Source organism: Malaclemys terrapin, chromosome 3 (assembly GCF_027887155.1).
Source record: "Malaclemys terrapin pileata isolate rMalTer1 chromosome 3, rMalTer1.hap1, whole genome shotgun sequence".
In the NCBI taxonomy this organism is placed as follows: Eukaryota; Metazoa; Chordata; order Testudines; family Emydidae; genus Malaclemys; species Malaclemys terrapin.
The window spans coordinates 176595866-176613107 of NC_071507.1; the positions used below are offsets into that span (position 1 = coordinate 176595866).

At 45.1% G+C, this 17242-nt stretch overlaps 1 protein-coding gene across 4 annotated transcripts in view; it reads right to left on the reverse strand.

Moving 5' to 3' along the window:
- The window catches only part of KIDINS220 (kinase D interacting substrate 220), a 171004-nt gene that overhangs the window by 42187 nt on the left and 111575 nt on the right, over positions 1-17242 (reverse strand). For all 4 annotated transcript variants that reach the window (XM_054021763.1, XM_054021762.1, XM_054021760.1 and 1 more), the window contains exon 23: positions 5375-5553. In XM_054021763.1, coding sequence (XP_053877738.1) covers positions 5375-5553 — 179 coding nt within the window. The remainder of the gene's footprint in view (positions 1-5374; positions 5554-17242) is intronic.

Here is a 17242-nt window from a genome sequence, read left to right on the forward strand (position 1 = left end):
TTTTGTTCAACGATAGTGACTTTTAAATCTGTAATAGAATGACCAGGGAGATTGAAGTGTTCACTTACTGGCTTATGTATGTTACCATTCCTGATGTCTGATTTGTGTCCATTTATTCTTTTGCGGAGCATTCTGTCCGGTTTGGCCAATGTACATGGCAGAGGGGCATTGCTGGCACATGATGGCATATATAACATTAGTGGATGTGCAGGTGAATGAGCCCTTGATGGTGTGGCTGATGTGGTTGGGTCCTCTGATGGTGTCGCCAGAGTAGATATGGGGACAGAGTAGGCAACGAGGTTTGCTACAGGGATTGGTTCCTGGGTTGGTGTTTCTGTGGTGTGGTGCGTAGTTGCTGGTGAGTATTTGCTTCAGGTTGTGGGGTTGTCTGTAAGTGAGGACTGGCCTGCTTCCCAAGGTCTGTGAGAGCGAGGGATCATTTTCCAGGATAGGTTGTAGATCGGCTAGATAGTTCTCTGAAAACATCTACTCAATGTACAGCGGCAGTCAAAAAATCTATCAGAGTGTTAGGAACCATTAGGAAAGGGATAGATAATAAGACAGAGAATATCATAATGCCCTTATATAAAGGCATGGTACGCCCACACATTGAATACTGTTTGCAATTTTGCTTGCCCCATCTCAAAAAAGATATTAGAATTGGAAAAAGTACAGAAAGGAGCAACAAAATTATTAGAGGTATGGGACAGTTTCCATACAAGGAAAGATTAAAAAGACTGGGACTGTTCAATTTAGAAAAGAGACAACTGGGGGGGAGGGGGAGATGACAGAAGTCCATAAAATCTCAAATGGTGTGAAGAAAGTGAATAAGGAAGTCTTATTTACCCCTTCACAAAACACAGTAACCAGGGTGATCCAATGAAATTAATAGGCAACAGGTTTAAAACAAACAAAAGGAAGTACTTCTTCATACAATGCACAGTCACACTGTGGAACTCGTTGCTAGGGAATGCTGTAAAGGCCAAAAGTGTAACTGTGTTCAAAAAGAATTAGATAAGTTTATGGTGGATAGGTGCATCAATGGATATTAGACAAGATGCTCATGGACACTACCCCGTGCTCTGGGTGTCCCTAAACTTCCGAATGTCAGAAAATGGGACTGGAGTATAAGGAATGGATCACTTGATAAATTGCCCTGTTCCATCCAGTCCCTCTGAAGCATCTGGAACCAGCCACTGTTGGAAGACAGGATACTGGGCTAGATGGACCATTGATCTGACCCAGCATGTTTCAGAACTTATCAGGTAGGAGCCCTGCCTAATTTTCTATCCCCAATATATTTTGAATACTCAGATACATCATTTGTTTTGCTCTCTGAGAAGGAAAGGAAGAGGTCTACCTATTTCCTGAAAAAACACTGTATTCTACATTCAAAGGCAATAAAGCCCAATACTCCTGATAATCAAACGCTAAAAAAAGTGGATTTTTAATTTCTATTGTTTTTCTCATCAGAAATGACAATGAAAAGCCACAAAGGATTTCATTACCATTTTTGTAGGATTCCGAACAAGGGAAGGTTGCTGCCCCACTGCCATGGGGTAGGAGGCCTACTCTCCTGCCCACAGCCCTAGATTCTTCTTAACCAGTGTCCTGGCATGGATTCTTTATGTCAGCTATTACAGTCCAGGATAACTTAATATCAAAGCTCACCAGTACATTTTCCTTCAGACATATTAACAGTATCTACCGGTACGTTTTAAAAACATGACTTTTCCACCTTCTTCAGTCACAAGCAAAATGTGGCAATTATATGCTGTTGATCAGTGAACACATTCTTTTTCTGAGTAAATGAAGCTTAGTAGACTTTGGAAAAGGAGTAGAGCAGTGTTCCCCATCACCCCCCCTTACCCCTGCCTGCCCCCCCCCCCCCCCGCCATGGCTGGGAGTGGGGCCATGGCTCAGGATGGGGGCGAGGGGGAGATGCACAGCTTGAGGTAAGGGGGCCAAGGCTGGGGGTGGGTCTGGGTCCAAGAACAGAGCCACGGCCAGGGGCTGAAGATGGAGCCGGAAGCGGCGATGGGACTGCGGCTAGGGTCTGGAGCCGAGGCTGGGGGTGGAAGCTGCGGTTGGGGGCCAAGGTTGGGGCTGTGAGTGGAGCCACAGCCGGGAGCCAGAGCCATGGCAGAGCTGGAAGCGGAGCGGGGGTGGGTGGCACTCCTTCCCTTCCCCCTATGGGGATGGTCCAGGCCCCCCGCACCCGCTCTGAATGTTCCTCTGCATCCCCATGGGAGGGGGGCGCATCCCACAGTTTGGGGACCGCTGGAGTAGAGCAACTTTTCTAACACAAAGGGTGTTGTACCCAATGCAAAATAACTATTTTGGACCTCATTATGATGGATAAATATGAATTAATCACTGGCCTGCAAGTTGATGGCCTTCTAAGAACCAGTAATCACGACCTGATTTCATCCAATATGGAGAAACAGAGGACAGTCCCAACCAGTAACATACATACTTGATGCTTCAAAACGGCCAGTTTCCCAAAGCTGAGGAATCTTATGAGAGAAATTGATTAAGAGTAAATATTTAGACAGAAAAATGGTGAATGAAAGTTGAGAGTTCTTTAAGAAGGGATCATCAGACGGCCAAAATACCACAATCACAAAAAAGGATAGCTGCCCATACTGATTCAGTTGTGAAGTGAAGGCAGCAATTAGAAATAAAACAAAAAACTAATATATGACAAATAGAAAAACGGGAACAAAGATAGCAAACAATATAAATTAGAAGTTATGAAGTGTAGAAAATTGATACTGGAAACTGAAGACAGCTGGAAAAATCTAAGCTCCAGGGTCCCGCAAGTCTCCTAACAGCACCTGGATTTCTTCTCCTGGGGGTTGTGTTGCAGGGAGCTCCTTTGGCCCCCTTACCTCTGCTAAGGAGTTTGGGCTGTCTCCCTCCCTCCTTCCTTACATCTCTGGGGACATTTCTTGTCCTTCTGACTCAGGCTTTGTTGTCTAGGGGTCTTTTGTGTTTCCTTTTTGGGGTTCCTTCCCTGTCTCCCCCTGGTTTTCCTTTTCCTAACATGGGATTCCTCCCACCACCTCACTTCCCAGTGGGGAAGGGAATCCAGTTGGTGCCCAAGACAAGTAGATAAGGCAACCACTCCATTACCCCACCCTGTTTCTACCGAGGACCTCCAGGGGCACCTGGGCTATAGGGCAATGCTGCTCATCCCCATGGACACACTCTATGTCCACAGTTGCTCCTGGAGTCATCCAGTGAGGCTTCACCAGCTCCCTCCGGACCGGAGAGCAAACTGAGGCTGTATCCACAAGGCCCTTCTGGTGTTTCCTCCCTGCCATCACTGAAATGGTAGACAGTTTTTGCCCCTTTTTCTTCCCTCCAGCCCTGACCGAGCCACAATCTATGTATGGGGAGTCCCATTTCTTGTGTCCGGATCGCTCACATTGGTAGCAAATAAGGGGCCGAGCCCCAGCTGGAACTCCTCAGGGTTCTTCCTTCTTCCTGTCCATGCCCCTTCCTGCTGTGAATTCTCTAGCCATCCTCCCCAGCTCTGGACCCTTATATGGTCGCCAGTCTTTCCTGGGAAAGTCTGCCTCTGCATACTCCTCTGTTAGTTTCACAGCAGCACCCACAGTGCCCAGTGGATGTCACCTGACCCACACTCGTATGGTCTCGGGGAGGCCCTGAAAGAACTGCTCTAATACCAGAACATCATTATTTCCGCTACCATTTGGGTATCTGGTCTCAACCAGTGGGTGACCCAGTCCATCAACTTTTGGGCAAAGGCCCAAGGCCATAAACCTCCTGTCCCCCTAGCTGATCTGAACTTTTGGTGGTACTTCTCAGTACACAACCCCACCCAATCCAGGATGGCTGCCCTCACCGTCTCATATTTTCTGACCTGTTCTTCATTCAGGGCTATAGAGGCTACTTGGGCTTCTCCCGACAGATAGGGAGCCAACCACAGGGACCAGGTCGCTCTATCCCATCCAGCGCCCATGGCTACCCTCTGAAAAGTTCCAAGGAATGCATCTGGGTAATCTGCAGGGCCCATTTTACATAGTCCAAGGCTCTGTGTTCAGGCACCATCCCCCATCGGGGGACTTATCACCTTCTGTAGGAGCTGCTGCTGGACATTGGCTTGTTCCCTTATGAAATCTTGCAGGCTTCTCTGCTGCTTTGCCTGCCAGGCAAGCAAAGCCTCTCTCTCCAGGTGATGGGATTTTTGAAAACCTTGTAGGGCCTTCTGCATCTCCTCGTGTTGTTTTACCAGCCATTGCAGGGTCTCCTCCATTGCCTAGGCTGCCAAACTCTTGCGTTGGCTCAGGTCCCAGACAAGCCCCCACGTGTAACAGGGTCACCTTGGTCCTGCCTCTGTCTCAGTCCACAAATAATGCGGAGACCCTTTTGCTGGTTCAACACCCTGTGCAGTTTATTTACATTTGCATCCCACCACTTTCACAGCATACCTAAGACCTTTCCCAAGCAGAGAGAGAGTAATCTCTCTCTCCCTCTTACTGCTTGCTTCCCCCCGTGCTCTTCTTTCCTGTGCCTATTTGTGGGCTCTTGGCTAATGGCTTAATTGGCCTTTTTGCCCTGCCCCACCCACAAATTAGAGGCACAGCCCCTTGCATAGTCAGCTCTAATCTGCTTTGACTGTTTGGGGCTGCTCTGAAGAGTGCTGACTTGGGCCTTTTTACCTAGCACTCTATCACAATTAAAAACAAAAGAGACCCCAGAAATAGCATAAGGCCTATTATAAGATGGAGACAGTAAAACTGTTAATACTGATATAGAAAAGGTAGATATGTTCAATAAATATAATATTTTTGTTCTGTATTTGGAAAGCAGCAGGATGATGTGCTTGTATCACATGAGAATAATGAAGTACCTTCCAGACCATTAGTAACTAACGAGGATTTTAAACATCTACTAGGGATAAACATTTAGCAGGTCGGGATAGCTTTCACCCAAGAGTCTTAAAAGAGTTGGCTGAGGAGATCTCTGGCCCAATTAATACTAATTTTCAATAAATCTTGGAATACCAGGGAAGACTGGAAGAGAGCTATTGTTGTGCCAATATTCAAAAAAGAGCAACCAAGAGGGCCCATAACTACAGGTTGATTAGCCTGACATCAATCCTAGGCAATATAATGGAAAAGCTGATATGGAATATATGGTTTAGTCAAACACAAGTTACTGGTCTCAATGCTGAGATCACTGGGTGAAATCTAATGGCGTATGACCGTCAGACTAGATGAGCTCTGGACACAAATTCTACAAACCTACTAACTCAGAGGTAGTGAGTGTTCCAAGCAGTAAAAACATCTATAATGAAGAAAATAATAAAATTTTTCATTTTCATTTTATCTGAAAACATACTCACCTGCAATGATTTCTCGTAGCTTTGGATCTAAGTTTACAGTACACGGCAAAAAGATTTTTACATCACGTGCTATAAGAACTGGTGTCCGTGAAGATAAAAATACTTCAAAATTCCGTATGTCCCCATCAATTTCAAGCAGAGGTTCAACATCTTTAGTTGTTGGAATATTCTTTGAAATTCTAAAGAAAATAAACATCAGACAGTTAGGTAAACTTCAAATAAGTCAAATTTATCAGAAAGTAATATTTCCATTTCAAATGCTAGCCCCGGAACATACTATCCCATCCATGACACCAAACCCTTTGGGGCACAGAACTATCATACAGAAGTTAGGGTATGTCTGCATTTTCTGCAGACACTTTGACTTGGCATTACTTTTTAAGAAAAATCCAGTGTTTCTGCAGAAAAGAGATTAATCTGACCTATATAAGCTAGTTCCACACTTCAGATAATTCTCCACGGTGACATAGACTCATAGACTCATAGACTTCAAGGTCAGAAGGGACCATTATGCTCATCTGGTCTGACCCCCTGCATGCTGCAGGCCACATGACCCTTCCCTGGACTCTGCCATTGAAGTCCCCAATCCTGTGTTTTAGTGACCTCAATCGGCAGAGACCCTCCTGCTAGTGATCCCTGCCCCATGCTGCGGAGGAAGGCGAAAAACCTCCAGAGGCTCAGCCAATCTACCCTGGAGGAAAATTCCTTCCCGACCCCAAATATGGCGATCAGTACTACCCCGAGCATGTAGGCAAGAGTCTCTAGCCTGGCCCTTGTTGGCCATTATGCTATTTATGTACTATTGCTTGGTTTTCCTCGGCTACTATGTTTAACCATTAAACCATTCCCTCCATAAACTTATCTAACTTAATCTTAAAACCAGACAGGTCCGTCGCCCCCACCGTTTCCCTCGGAAGGCCGTTCCAATATTTCACCCCTCTGACGGTCAGAAACCTTCGTCTAATTTCAAGCCTAAACTTCCCCACGGCCAGTTTATATCCATTCGGTCTCGTGTCCACATTAGTACTAAGCTGGAATAATTCCTCTCCCTCCCTTGTATTTATCCCTCTGATATATTTAAAGATAGCAATCATATCCCCCCTCAGCCTTCGTTTTGTCAGACTAAACAACCCAAGCTCCTCTAATCTCTTTTCATACGACAGGTTTTCCATTCCTCTGATCATCCTAGTCGCCCTTCTCTGCACCCGTTCCAATTTGAGTTCATCTTTTTTAAACATGGGAGACCAGAACTGCACGCAGTACTCTAAATGAGGTCTCACCAGCGCCTTATACAACGGAAGCAGGACCTCCTTATCCCTACTAGATATACCTCGACATGACAAGCACTACATGTAGAATGCAACAACCTACATATGGATAATGTCATAACACCTAAAATAGGATGAGGAAATTATCTGGAAACATTAAGCTTAAACATCCATTCTAATCTTGATAACTAACTGAGAAGTTTTACGATTAAGGGTTCTCTCTCCATCCTTAAGTCACACCATCTCTAAAAAAACCAGCACGGTCTATAGTGCTGCATGACACAGCTAGCTAACTGGTGGCTCTGCCCAACAACATACTAAAATAGTCTCTTGTGTTTCACATACACTGGTATATGTCTGAAGGAAAAATATTCAATATTTAAATTAAAGTATTTTTTAATTTCTTATTAAGTCATTTTAACTATGTCCAATGAGTTTCAGGTTATATCATTAGCTGAAAGATATCTTTTATTTTTCTGATTCACTTTAGAATCTTGTACCAAAGTTTTAGTCCACAGACAACTTTTACAGCTGATTATACTCGAAAAGGGTTTATTACAGAAATGCTGTCAGAATCTTAACCATAGTAACACCACTAATATTGGAATATATACATGCATAATAAGAAAGGCAAAAATGTAAAACACATTTCAATACAACATACTATTTATTTTTTCAGTGAACTGCAATGGACATAATACATTTTTAAAAATACTTTAAAATGAGTATAATAAAGCTTCTAAATTGTTTGTATTTATATTAAGTTCCCCCAATCCTGAAAAGCCTTATTCAGGTGCTTAACTTTACACTAAGCACTTTAGTTTTGCTGCTTAACTGTGAGAATTCTATTGACTCCAGCAGGACCACTCACTGTGCACAAAGTTCAGCATGTATTTCACTCAATTTAATAACATATCTAGAAACGACATATTATAGCTGTTGTAATAATGCCCACTATGTAATACGGTAAAATCCTGTTAAACAGAAAGATCTGATCGTATTCCTGTATGATGTCTCTCTATAGAAAAGTTAACTCTTGTAACAGGTGTTTCGTATCTGATATTTACAGGCAAGGATTTGCTATCTTGTTAAAACTTCCTGAATAAATAAGTAAAAAGTTCAGCATGTGTGTAAGTCTTTGCAAGATCATGACCTCAGTAGATAAATCACAGTGTTAAGTTTTTAGGAGTGATGTAGACTCAATGAACTGAACTGAAATATTGGAAATTTCACTGGACAAGCCAGGTACAACCACTCACTTCTCAATCAGGTTCAAGAAAAAAAAAATCATGGTTGAGGTGACTGTTAGCTACAGAGACTGTGTGCTAGAGAAAGGAGGAAAAAATTAGAAGGTCAGAGGCAGTATCAAAATAAAGCTAGGGTATACGCTCATGCTTTAATCTCCACAGAGGCATCTGACAACAAATATAAAGTATAAATTCTCTAATAAAATAAAAATTATTTAGCTCCTCAATGCACGGAGCTTCTATTTAATCTTACACACCATTTCCACTCAAACTAAATTTAAAAGACTGGTTAGATGCATCTAATCAAATATATTCAGGAACATAAAAAACAAAAGTGACCTCTTTTAAAGAAGCACAAAAATATAATAAACTAATGGGACATTTTAACATATTGTGACAACTGACAAAACATAAAATGGTCAGAGATTAAACAGTTAAAAAGTGGCCTATCCATTTCAATACTTTTTAAAATTACAAAACAAAAATGCCAAAAGAAAAGGCGATAGAGATTTAAATAAAAAACACAGCTGACAAGTCACATGAAACAAATTAGATGAATTTTAATGCCAGCTCTGCTTAAGCCTGAATGTGAACAGTGTTCTGAATACGATGAACAATGCTACTGTTCAGAAGCCAATAGCCCACTGCTGGGTTACAGATTGAAGTCTCTCTTCTAACCTTCTGAGCTCAGTACATTAAACTATTCCATTGAAAGGGATATTTATGTAAATGATAATCTTTTGGCAAAGGGCCACAAAAATCATATGCGCCTGTATTTCTCAGATAAAAAATTAAAAAGGTTAGCATACAAAGCACTTTAAAAGTGACTTATACTTAAAATATAAGTGAATAGATTCAAGATCCAAGCACTATGACCAAGCCTACATTATTCTTGTTTAGCAGCTGGATTTTCTCAGAAAGCAAATTAATTTTTTTACAATCAAAGGTATCAAAGAGTTAATGAAAACTTTCAACCCTGCAGAATATTAACTGTTTCAATGGCTTACAATTTGTTTCTAAGAGATGCTGAGCACCCTGATACTCTCACTGAAATCAGTGGGAATTGTGGATACTGAGCTCCTCTCAGGAATATAATAATAGTAATGTAAGGATTTATTTGTTTTTTCTCATTATATGCCCTTTTTTATGAGAGGTTAAATTATTTTTTTTTAAATTAACAAATTACTGATTTTAAAGCTAGCTAAAGAAATATGTCAGGAGTGTTAGATTATTTTTGGCTCTTTCCTCATTTAAAAGTGATCTATAGCTAAAACCCAATAGTTCCAGCCCTTAAATCAGTGGCCCCCAAACTGTGTGTGTGGGGGGGGTAGCGGGGAGGGCATGGAGGAATGTTCCAGGGGGCTTATAACAGGGCCCAAGCCAGCTCCCATAGAGGGCAGGGCGGGAGTGCCACCTAGCCCTGCTCTGCCCCCATCCCAGCTCCAGCCCCACTCTGCCCTCCTCTGCTCTTATTCCATCTCCTCCCCCAGGCCAGCTCCACCTCTAGCTCCAGGCTCCTCCTCCATCCCCAGTTCAGCTTCCAGCTTGCCTTCAGCCCAAGCTCCTCTGCTGAGCCAACTGTGCAGTAATGGAGGGAGGGTGCATGTAGGGATATAAAAGAAGGTACTAACAGTGATTCCCCCAAGTGACAGTGACCCCCTCATAATTTGTCCCCCACACTTTAAAATCCAACAGTTTCACCAAGTACAAAAATCTCTTGGGTCTTCTGTTAAAACTTGTAAGCTACTGTTTGTAGAATTTACTAACAAAAGAATCAAAGAGTCCTGTCAATCAAAGAATCTTGCCTGCATATTTATACCTGCCTCTGGAAATTTCCACTACATGAATCTGACGAAGTGAGTATTCACCCACGAAAGCTTATGCTCCAATACGTCTGTTAGTCTATAAGGTGCCACAGGACTCTTTGCTGCTTTTTACAGATCCAGACTAACACGGCTACCCCTCTGATACTTAACAAAAGAATGTACATTTAAACAATATCAGAGTTGCAATAGTGGGTTTTTTTAAAAATCTGCATTTCCACAAAAAGCTGGGCTTGCAATATCTAAACACAACAGGACAATTTCTTAGGGTTCTCCATTGCTCTTTGCTGTCCAGAAGAGAGGCAAGAAAATGAGAATTTAATAGCAGCAGGGGCGCTGATGGTGGGCAAAGGGCAGAGCAGTGGCTTCACAGTAAACCCTCACCTCAAATGCTGAGGTAGCTCATTTGGGTTAACACCATACAGTTGGGGTTCCATGTGTCCTTAAGATCAGGGATAAGAAGCAATCATTCTACACAGCTTAAAGCAGAAGCTATTGCTGTCTCCAGCCACAAACACTTCCTGAGGAAATTAGATTTAAGGCAAAGGTATTGTTGAAGCAAGCCAGTAACAGTATCATTTTTGAAGGAGCCATGCTGCTGCCAAAGAACTACATGGATGGGCTGGCCAGAGAGCAACACTGAAGGCTGGGCCTTATACTCATACACACAAGGTTGAAACTTGCCTTCTCTATGGATTCGCTATGTCTGCAGGCCATATTCTCTGCCCACTTCCAAAAGGCAGCATGCAGCAGAAATGCCAGAATCTTGGCATTTCTGAATCTTGTTTCACCTTCCCACATGTTTCACAACAGAAAGTTACTATTTGGGCCACAGTTATTTTCTTTAAGGGCTCTATTAGAAGAAGTAGAAGTCACAAGATGACACAGTAAACCAACAGGATGTCAGCCTTAACTGTGGTGTCTTGAGTTTATTATCTTTTTCTTAATGTACTTTTGACTGCAACATTTTTAAGCTCAAGAAAGGAATTTTTTTTTTGGTGGCTACTATAAAGAAACCATTTTAAAAAGCATCTAGTGTTTAGAAATGGACAGTCAAAAAAGGGAAGGTTACTTTATCGTAACTGCAGTTCTTTGAGAAGTGCCCTATGGGTATTCACTGTGGGTGTGCATGTGCTCCATATTCCTGAGACAGCAGTGTCCGTTGGTCCGCACCTGTGCCCTGCACTCCTTGTGCTCTGAACCAAGTGTATAGGGGGTGGCACAGACCAACCACCTCCCCAGTTCCTTCTCTACTGTGAATCAAGTGAGGAGCCGAGCAGAGGAGAAAGAGGGTAGGTCATGAATATCCACAGAGACCATGCTTCTCAAAAGAACTCCAGTTAGAGTAAGGTAAGTAACCTTCCTTTTTTCTTTGAGTGCTGGTCCCTAGGGGTATTCCCTGTGGGTGACTCTCAAGCAGTACTCATTGAGGAGGAGGGTACGAGGCAGCCTTCTGCACCAAATATCACAGAATCGCTGATCCAAAGGAAGCATTCTTGACCAAAGCTTGAACCAGGGCATATGCTTAGTAATAGTGCGACTGGAACCCCGAGCTCCTGCCCTATGGATCACTGAGAGGCAAATTCCTGGTAGAGAAGCCACTAAGGAAGCTTGCACTCTGGCTGAATGAGCTCTGACAGTCTGAGGAGGAGGGGATGCCCTAAGTTCATAACAAAGGAGGATGCAGCTGGAAATCCATTTAGGGAGTCTTTGGGAAGAGAAAAGCAACAGAGGGTCCTGTGGCACCTTTGAGACTAACAGAAGTACTGGGAGCATAAGCTTTCGTGGGTAAGAACCTCACTTCTTCAGATGCAAGAAGTGCGGTTCTTACCCACGAAAGCTTATGCTCCCAGTACTTCTGTTAGTCTCAAAGGTGCCACAGGACCCTCTGTTGCTTTTTACAGATTCAGACTAACACGGCTACCACTCTGATATTTGGGAAGAGAGACTGTTTCCCTGTTCACCCTCTTGGCGATGGAGACAAATAATCAGAGACTTTCAAAAGGGCTTTGTCCTGTGCAAAGAAAAGGCAAAAACCGTGTGTACATCTAGGGAGTACAGCTTCCTGTCCTCCCATTTATCATGAAGCTTTGGTAAAAGTTGGGATGGGGAACAGTTTGGTTCAATTGAAATTCAGAAGGTGCTTTTGTGATTAACTTGGGATGCAATCTCAAGCATACTTATCCCTGTGAAACACCATGTAGGGCCTGAGCTCACCCACTCTCCTAAAAGCAGTGACAGTTGGTAGGAAGGCCACTTTCATAGATGGGAGCAAAAGGCTAAGAGCTTGAATGGCAGGTTCATAAGTGCCAACCGGTTTTAATACAGGAAGGAATATCCTGATAAAGACTTTTAGAAATGTCAAGGTTGTGAGATGGATGAAAATCGAACCATCAAAGGCATTAATAGCTGCTAAATGTACATACAGTGAACTGACGGATAGGTTCAATGTTTTCAAGGAGAAAAGGTTGTTCAGGGTAAGAGGGATGCCAGACTCCTCAGGAGGTAAGTGACACTGCTGACAGCAAAAACAGAATTGCTTGCACTTGGCAGCATCGTTTCCTTCTATTATTAAGGCTGGATTGGACCTCTTCTGACATGATCTCTCTACATTCATTGTCCATCCAAACCCCAGGCCACAAGATGGAGGGATGCTGGGTTGGGATGGTTGGCCCTGCCTCCACTGTGAGACTAGGTATGGAAAGATTCGTAAGCATATGTCTGGGTGAGATATTATCTATAGGACAGTGGTGAACCAGAACTGTCTTGACCACCACAGTCCTATCAGGATTACTGTTACCTTGTCCTGCCTGATCATTCTAAAGATGTGAAGTAATAGGGGAATGATATTCACCAACATGTCCAACCACTATACCAGTCCCTCTGGAATTGTACCCCTGGACAGCTCGAGAGCAATAGGTTATGAACTTCTTCTTTCCTTGAGTTGCAACGAGGTCCCAGAATGGGAAGCCCCATTGCTGGAAAATATACTGTACCGAAGAGAAAGTTACTCACCTTGCAGTAACTGAGGTTCTTTGAGATGTGTCCCCCTGTGGGTGCTCCACTCCAGGTGACAGTGCATCCTGGCACTGTTGATTGGAGCTCTTCGGTAGCAGTGCCTGGTCGGAATGCATGCGCTCAGCTGCTGTCTCATGGCATCGTTAGGGTCTGCCTGAACGCGCGTGTCCTGCACCCCCCTCAGTTCCTTCTCTACCGTAGAGTTGTCTGATTAGTACTCCAAAGAAAAGGGAGGAGGGTGGGTAGTGGAGCACCCACAGGGACACACATCTCGAAGAATCTCAGTTACTGCAAGGTGAGGCCAATACATTCGGTGGTGGAGTCAGTGTTATGCAGAAACTGTGTCTGCTGGGTTTGTAGTTGGAGCTGAGCCAGCCCTGAAGGTATCTCGTGTGCAGCCTGGTGTATTTGACCATGAAGGTGGTGGCTGCCATGTGACCAAGAAGCTGTAGGCAGGTCCATGCCTGTATGCTAGGGCAAACAGAGATCGTGCTTATGAGATGCGTAATAGTGAGGAATCTGTTGTGTGGAAGCGAGGCTCTGGTTCAAATTGAGTCCAGGTGAGCTCTTATGAACTGTATCTGCTGTGTAGGTATCAGGGTGGATTTTTGGAATTTTATTTGCAAGCCTAGGCTGTGGAAAAGAGATGGTAAAGTTCGTCACTTTTAACATCTCGTCGTAAGAACTGGCTTTGATAAGGCAGTCGTCTAAGTAGGGGAAAAGTATAATCCCGTGTTTGCGGAGGTGGGCTACAACTACAGCTAGGGTCTTGGAGAATACTACCAAATGGAAGTACCCTGTATTGAAAGTGGTCATGTCCAAGTGTGAATCGCAGGAAGCGTTTGTGTGCTGGATGAATGAATATATGGAAATAGACATCTTGTAGGTCAACGGCTGTGAACCAGTCCCCTTGTTCCAGCGCAGGTATTATTGTGCCTAATGTGACCATCTTGAATTTTTGTACATGTACAAACTTGTTCAGTTGGCGTAGGTCTAATATGGGTCTCCACCCCCCGCCTTTCTTTTGGGTCAGAAAGTAGCGGGAGTAGAACCCTTTTCCCTGATGTTGCATCGGTACATGTTCCACTGCACCTAGGTGGAGAAGATGAGCCACCTCCACACGGAGAAGGTGCTCTTGAGAAGGGTCCTTGAAGAGGGACGGGGAAGGGGAAAGCGTGCGCGGGGAACATAAGAAAGGGATGGAGTAACCTGACTGAACTATTTCCAGGACCCAGCGGTCCTGCATGATCTGTTGCCAGACATGGTGGAAAGCCTGGAGGCAGCAGCCAAATGGGCAAATAGGCGGCAGAATCAAGGGGTGGTTGTGCAGACCCCCAACCAGCACTTCAAAATTGTTGTTTATTACCCAATGGGTAGGAAGTAGTTGGTTGCACCTGGAATTGCCTAGGAGGTCTGTTGCAGTTTCTCCCAGCGTCATATGGTCTGGACTGGGGTCGGTGATACTGTTGTGTACAGGGCCTCTGATAATGTTGGTATCATTGTCTCCTAGAGATGGATGGGTATATGCCCAATGTGCGCAAAGTGGCTCTAGAGTCTTTCATAGTGTGAAGGACTTCATCGGGTTTTTTTGTGGAAAAGAGTTTCTCTTTGTCAAAGGGAAGGTCCTCCACTTTGGTCTGAAAATCCTTGGGGATACTGGATGCAGACAGCCAGGAAGACCAGCGCTTCACCACTACAGTGGCAGTGGTGCGGGCTGCTGTATCTGCCATGTCCATGGACACTTGTAGTGCCGTCCTAGAAACCAACTGACCTTCGACAAGGACTGACTTGAAATCCGCTCTCCTGTCCTCCAGTATATGGGAGGTAAAATCAAAGAGCTTGTTGTAGTTGTCATAGTCATAGCTTGCGAGGAGGATGGAATAGTTTGCAATTCTAAATTGTAGAGTAGAAGAGGTATAAACCTTGCGGCCCAGGAGGTCAAGGCGTTTGAGGTCCTTGTCCTGAGGAGTTGGTCAGTAGCGTGGCTGCTTTGTTCTCTGCGTTGCTGCATCCACCACAAGAGAATTGGGTTGTGGGTGGGAAAATAAGAAATCAACTTTCTTCGTGGGCACGTAGTATTTATGTTCAGCTTTCATGTTGGTGGGATGGAGGCAGGGGTCTGCCAGAGAGAATCAGCTGGTTCTAAGAGGGCTTCGTTCATGGGTAGTGCGATCTTTGAGGGTGCAGAGGGTTGGAGGATTTTCAGGAGTCTATGTTGTGTCTCCTGGACTTCCTCCAAAGGGATATCCTGGCTGAGTGCCACTCTCTTGAAAAGTTCCTGGAACTACTTAAAGTCATCCACATTTTGTGGAGGTGGAGGCATGAGGAGCTGGTAAATCTAGGAAGGGTTTGTAGCCCACCTCTTCAGGAAGGGGTTCATGAGCTCTAGATGTTGATGGAGCTGGGGATATAGGCATAGGACGAGCTTGCCGTCTGATAGAAGGGGCGCAAGGAGGAGCGGTGGCAGGAGTTGACCACGGGTACCACTGAGGCCAGGGCACTGGATAGGAAAAGTTGGGTCCCGGCTACTGGGGGTCAAAGTAGGGAAACTGAGGCTGATTCTTATGATGTGCCACATCTTGGGGTATATATGGCTCTGGTGGAGGGGGAGACTCAGATGGGGAGAACTCTTCCTGGTGCTGTATGTCGTTCTCACTATCTGTGAAAGTAGCCAGGTCAGGTGGCGAGAGCTGCTGTTCAAACAGTGAGGGCTCCATGTCGAGGAGTGGAGAGTCAGGCTCAGGAGCCACAGAGATATCCTGCTGATGCAGTAATTGTTGCTGTTCCCTAGGCTGGTGTGCTGTGGAGCATGAAGTATGAGTGGCAACCTGGAATGATTTTTGTTTCGCTTTTGTAGGAGCCACAAGACGTTTGTGAGAGCTCCGCAGGGGGTCTGAATCTGCTCTGGGGATGGCAGGCAGGCTCGGTGCCGACGGTGGAACGCGCTGCTGGCACCGGGTCCATCGTTGGTGCCGGCGGGACCAGTGCCGAGGTGAGCTTCTCACTGCAGGACGTCAAGTCCCTGCTTTTGCGTCCCGCCTGAGGTGCTGCTGAGGTGCTGGGGTGATCAGAGTTGCCTGCTCTGGGTGCTGTCAGCACCAAGGGTAAAGACCTTGTGGGAGATCCTTTACCCTTTGAGTGTCTCTGAGAGGAGACATTAGGGCTTCCTGCCTCTTGGCGTGAGAGGGTGAAGCCGTGCTCCCGGTAGGTTCTGAGTTGGCAGGGGAGCGTGAGGGAGAGGGTTTACTGCCCTTCTCCATAGGCGGATGCAAAGCTTTCTTCATGAGGAGCATTTTTAGATGCAAGTCTCTGTCACGGCAAGCTCTAGTTTTTAAGTTGGTACAGTGGAAACACTTCACAGGGACATGTGTCTCGCCAAGGCATTTAACGCAGAGTGCGTGCCCATCAGACGACTGCATAGACTCCTTGCAGGAGCCACATTCCTTAAAGCCTGGCGACCCTGGCATAATGAAAGTATGAGTGGCCGGGGAAGTCTCAATGAGAGACTAACTTGAGGGAATTTTAATTTTTTTTTTAAACTAACGAACTGTGCAAAAGGAAAGTGAGAACTGGGAAATTGCTAGCTAACTGTTTCTATTTTTCTCTATTTATTTCCTAGACTAACCAGGGAAGAGATGAGCACTGCCCCGAGTCCCATCTTCAGCCGAGGACGGTTGAGAAGGAACTGGGGGGGGAAGGAGTGGCGGGACACGCGCACTCAGGCAGACCCTAACGCCGCCGCGAGACAGCAGCTGAGCACATGCATCCCAACCAGGCACTGCTACCAAAGATCTCTGATCAACGGTGCTGGGACGCACCATCACCTGGAGTGGAGCACCCACAGGGACAGCACTTGAAGAAGAAGAAAGGAACTCCCACTCATGATCCTTTTGAAAATGCCTTCTGAGGCCGTTTGGCAGAGACTTCATTAATCTCAGAAGATGCACTGCTGAGACAGTAATCTGAAGTTGGATACACCAGTTACAGAGCTTGATTGCTTACTGGCAGAGTGGGGTGGACCTTGGTCCCTCTTATTTGTTTATGTAATAAACTGTAGTCACATTGTCTAACCTGATCTGGACATATGTGGACAGGATGAAGGGTAGGAACATCTTGCATGCTTCATACACTGCCCACAGCTTGAGAAGATTGATATGTAGTTTGGACTCTTGCACAGTCCTGAGCTGCACTGATTATTCAGGTGCACTCCCACTCCCAACTTGGAGGCATCTGTAATGGGTGTCAGTAGAGGAATGAAGAGAACCCCTACACAGACACTGCCCTTGGTTTCCCACCAAGTGACTGACATCCGGATGCTCTGAGGAAGCGAGACTCGGTTGTCCAGGGAGTCCCAGCTCAGAGTGCAGACCATCCACAACCATGCCTGGAGGCACCACAGGTGAAGCCTTGGCAAGGGGAGTCACAGATAAGTGCATAAGGCTGTATGGGCTAGCAAGACAAAGTAGGACTTAACTGTCATCTGAGGGCTGAGTAAAAGCTGGGTGATGAGGT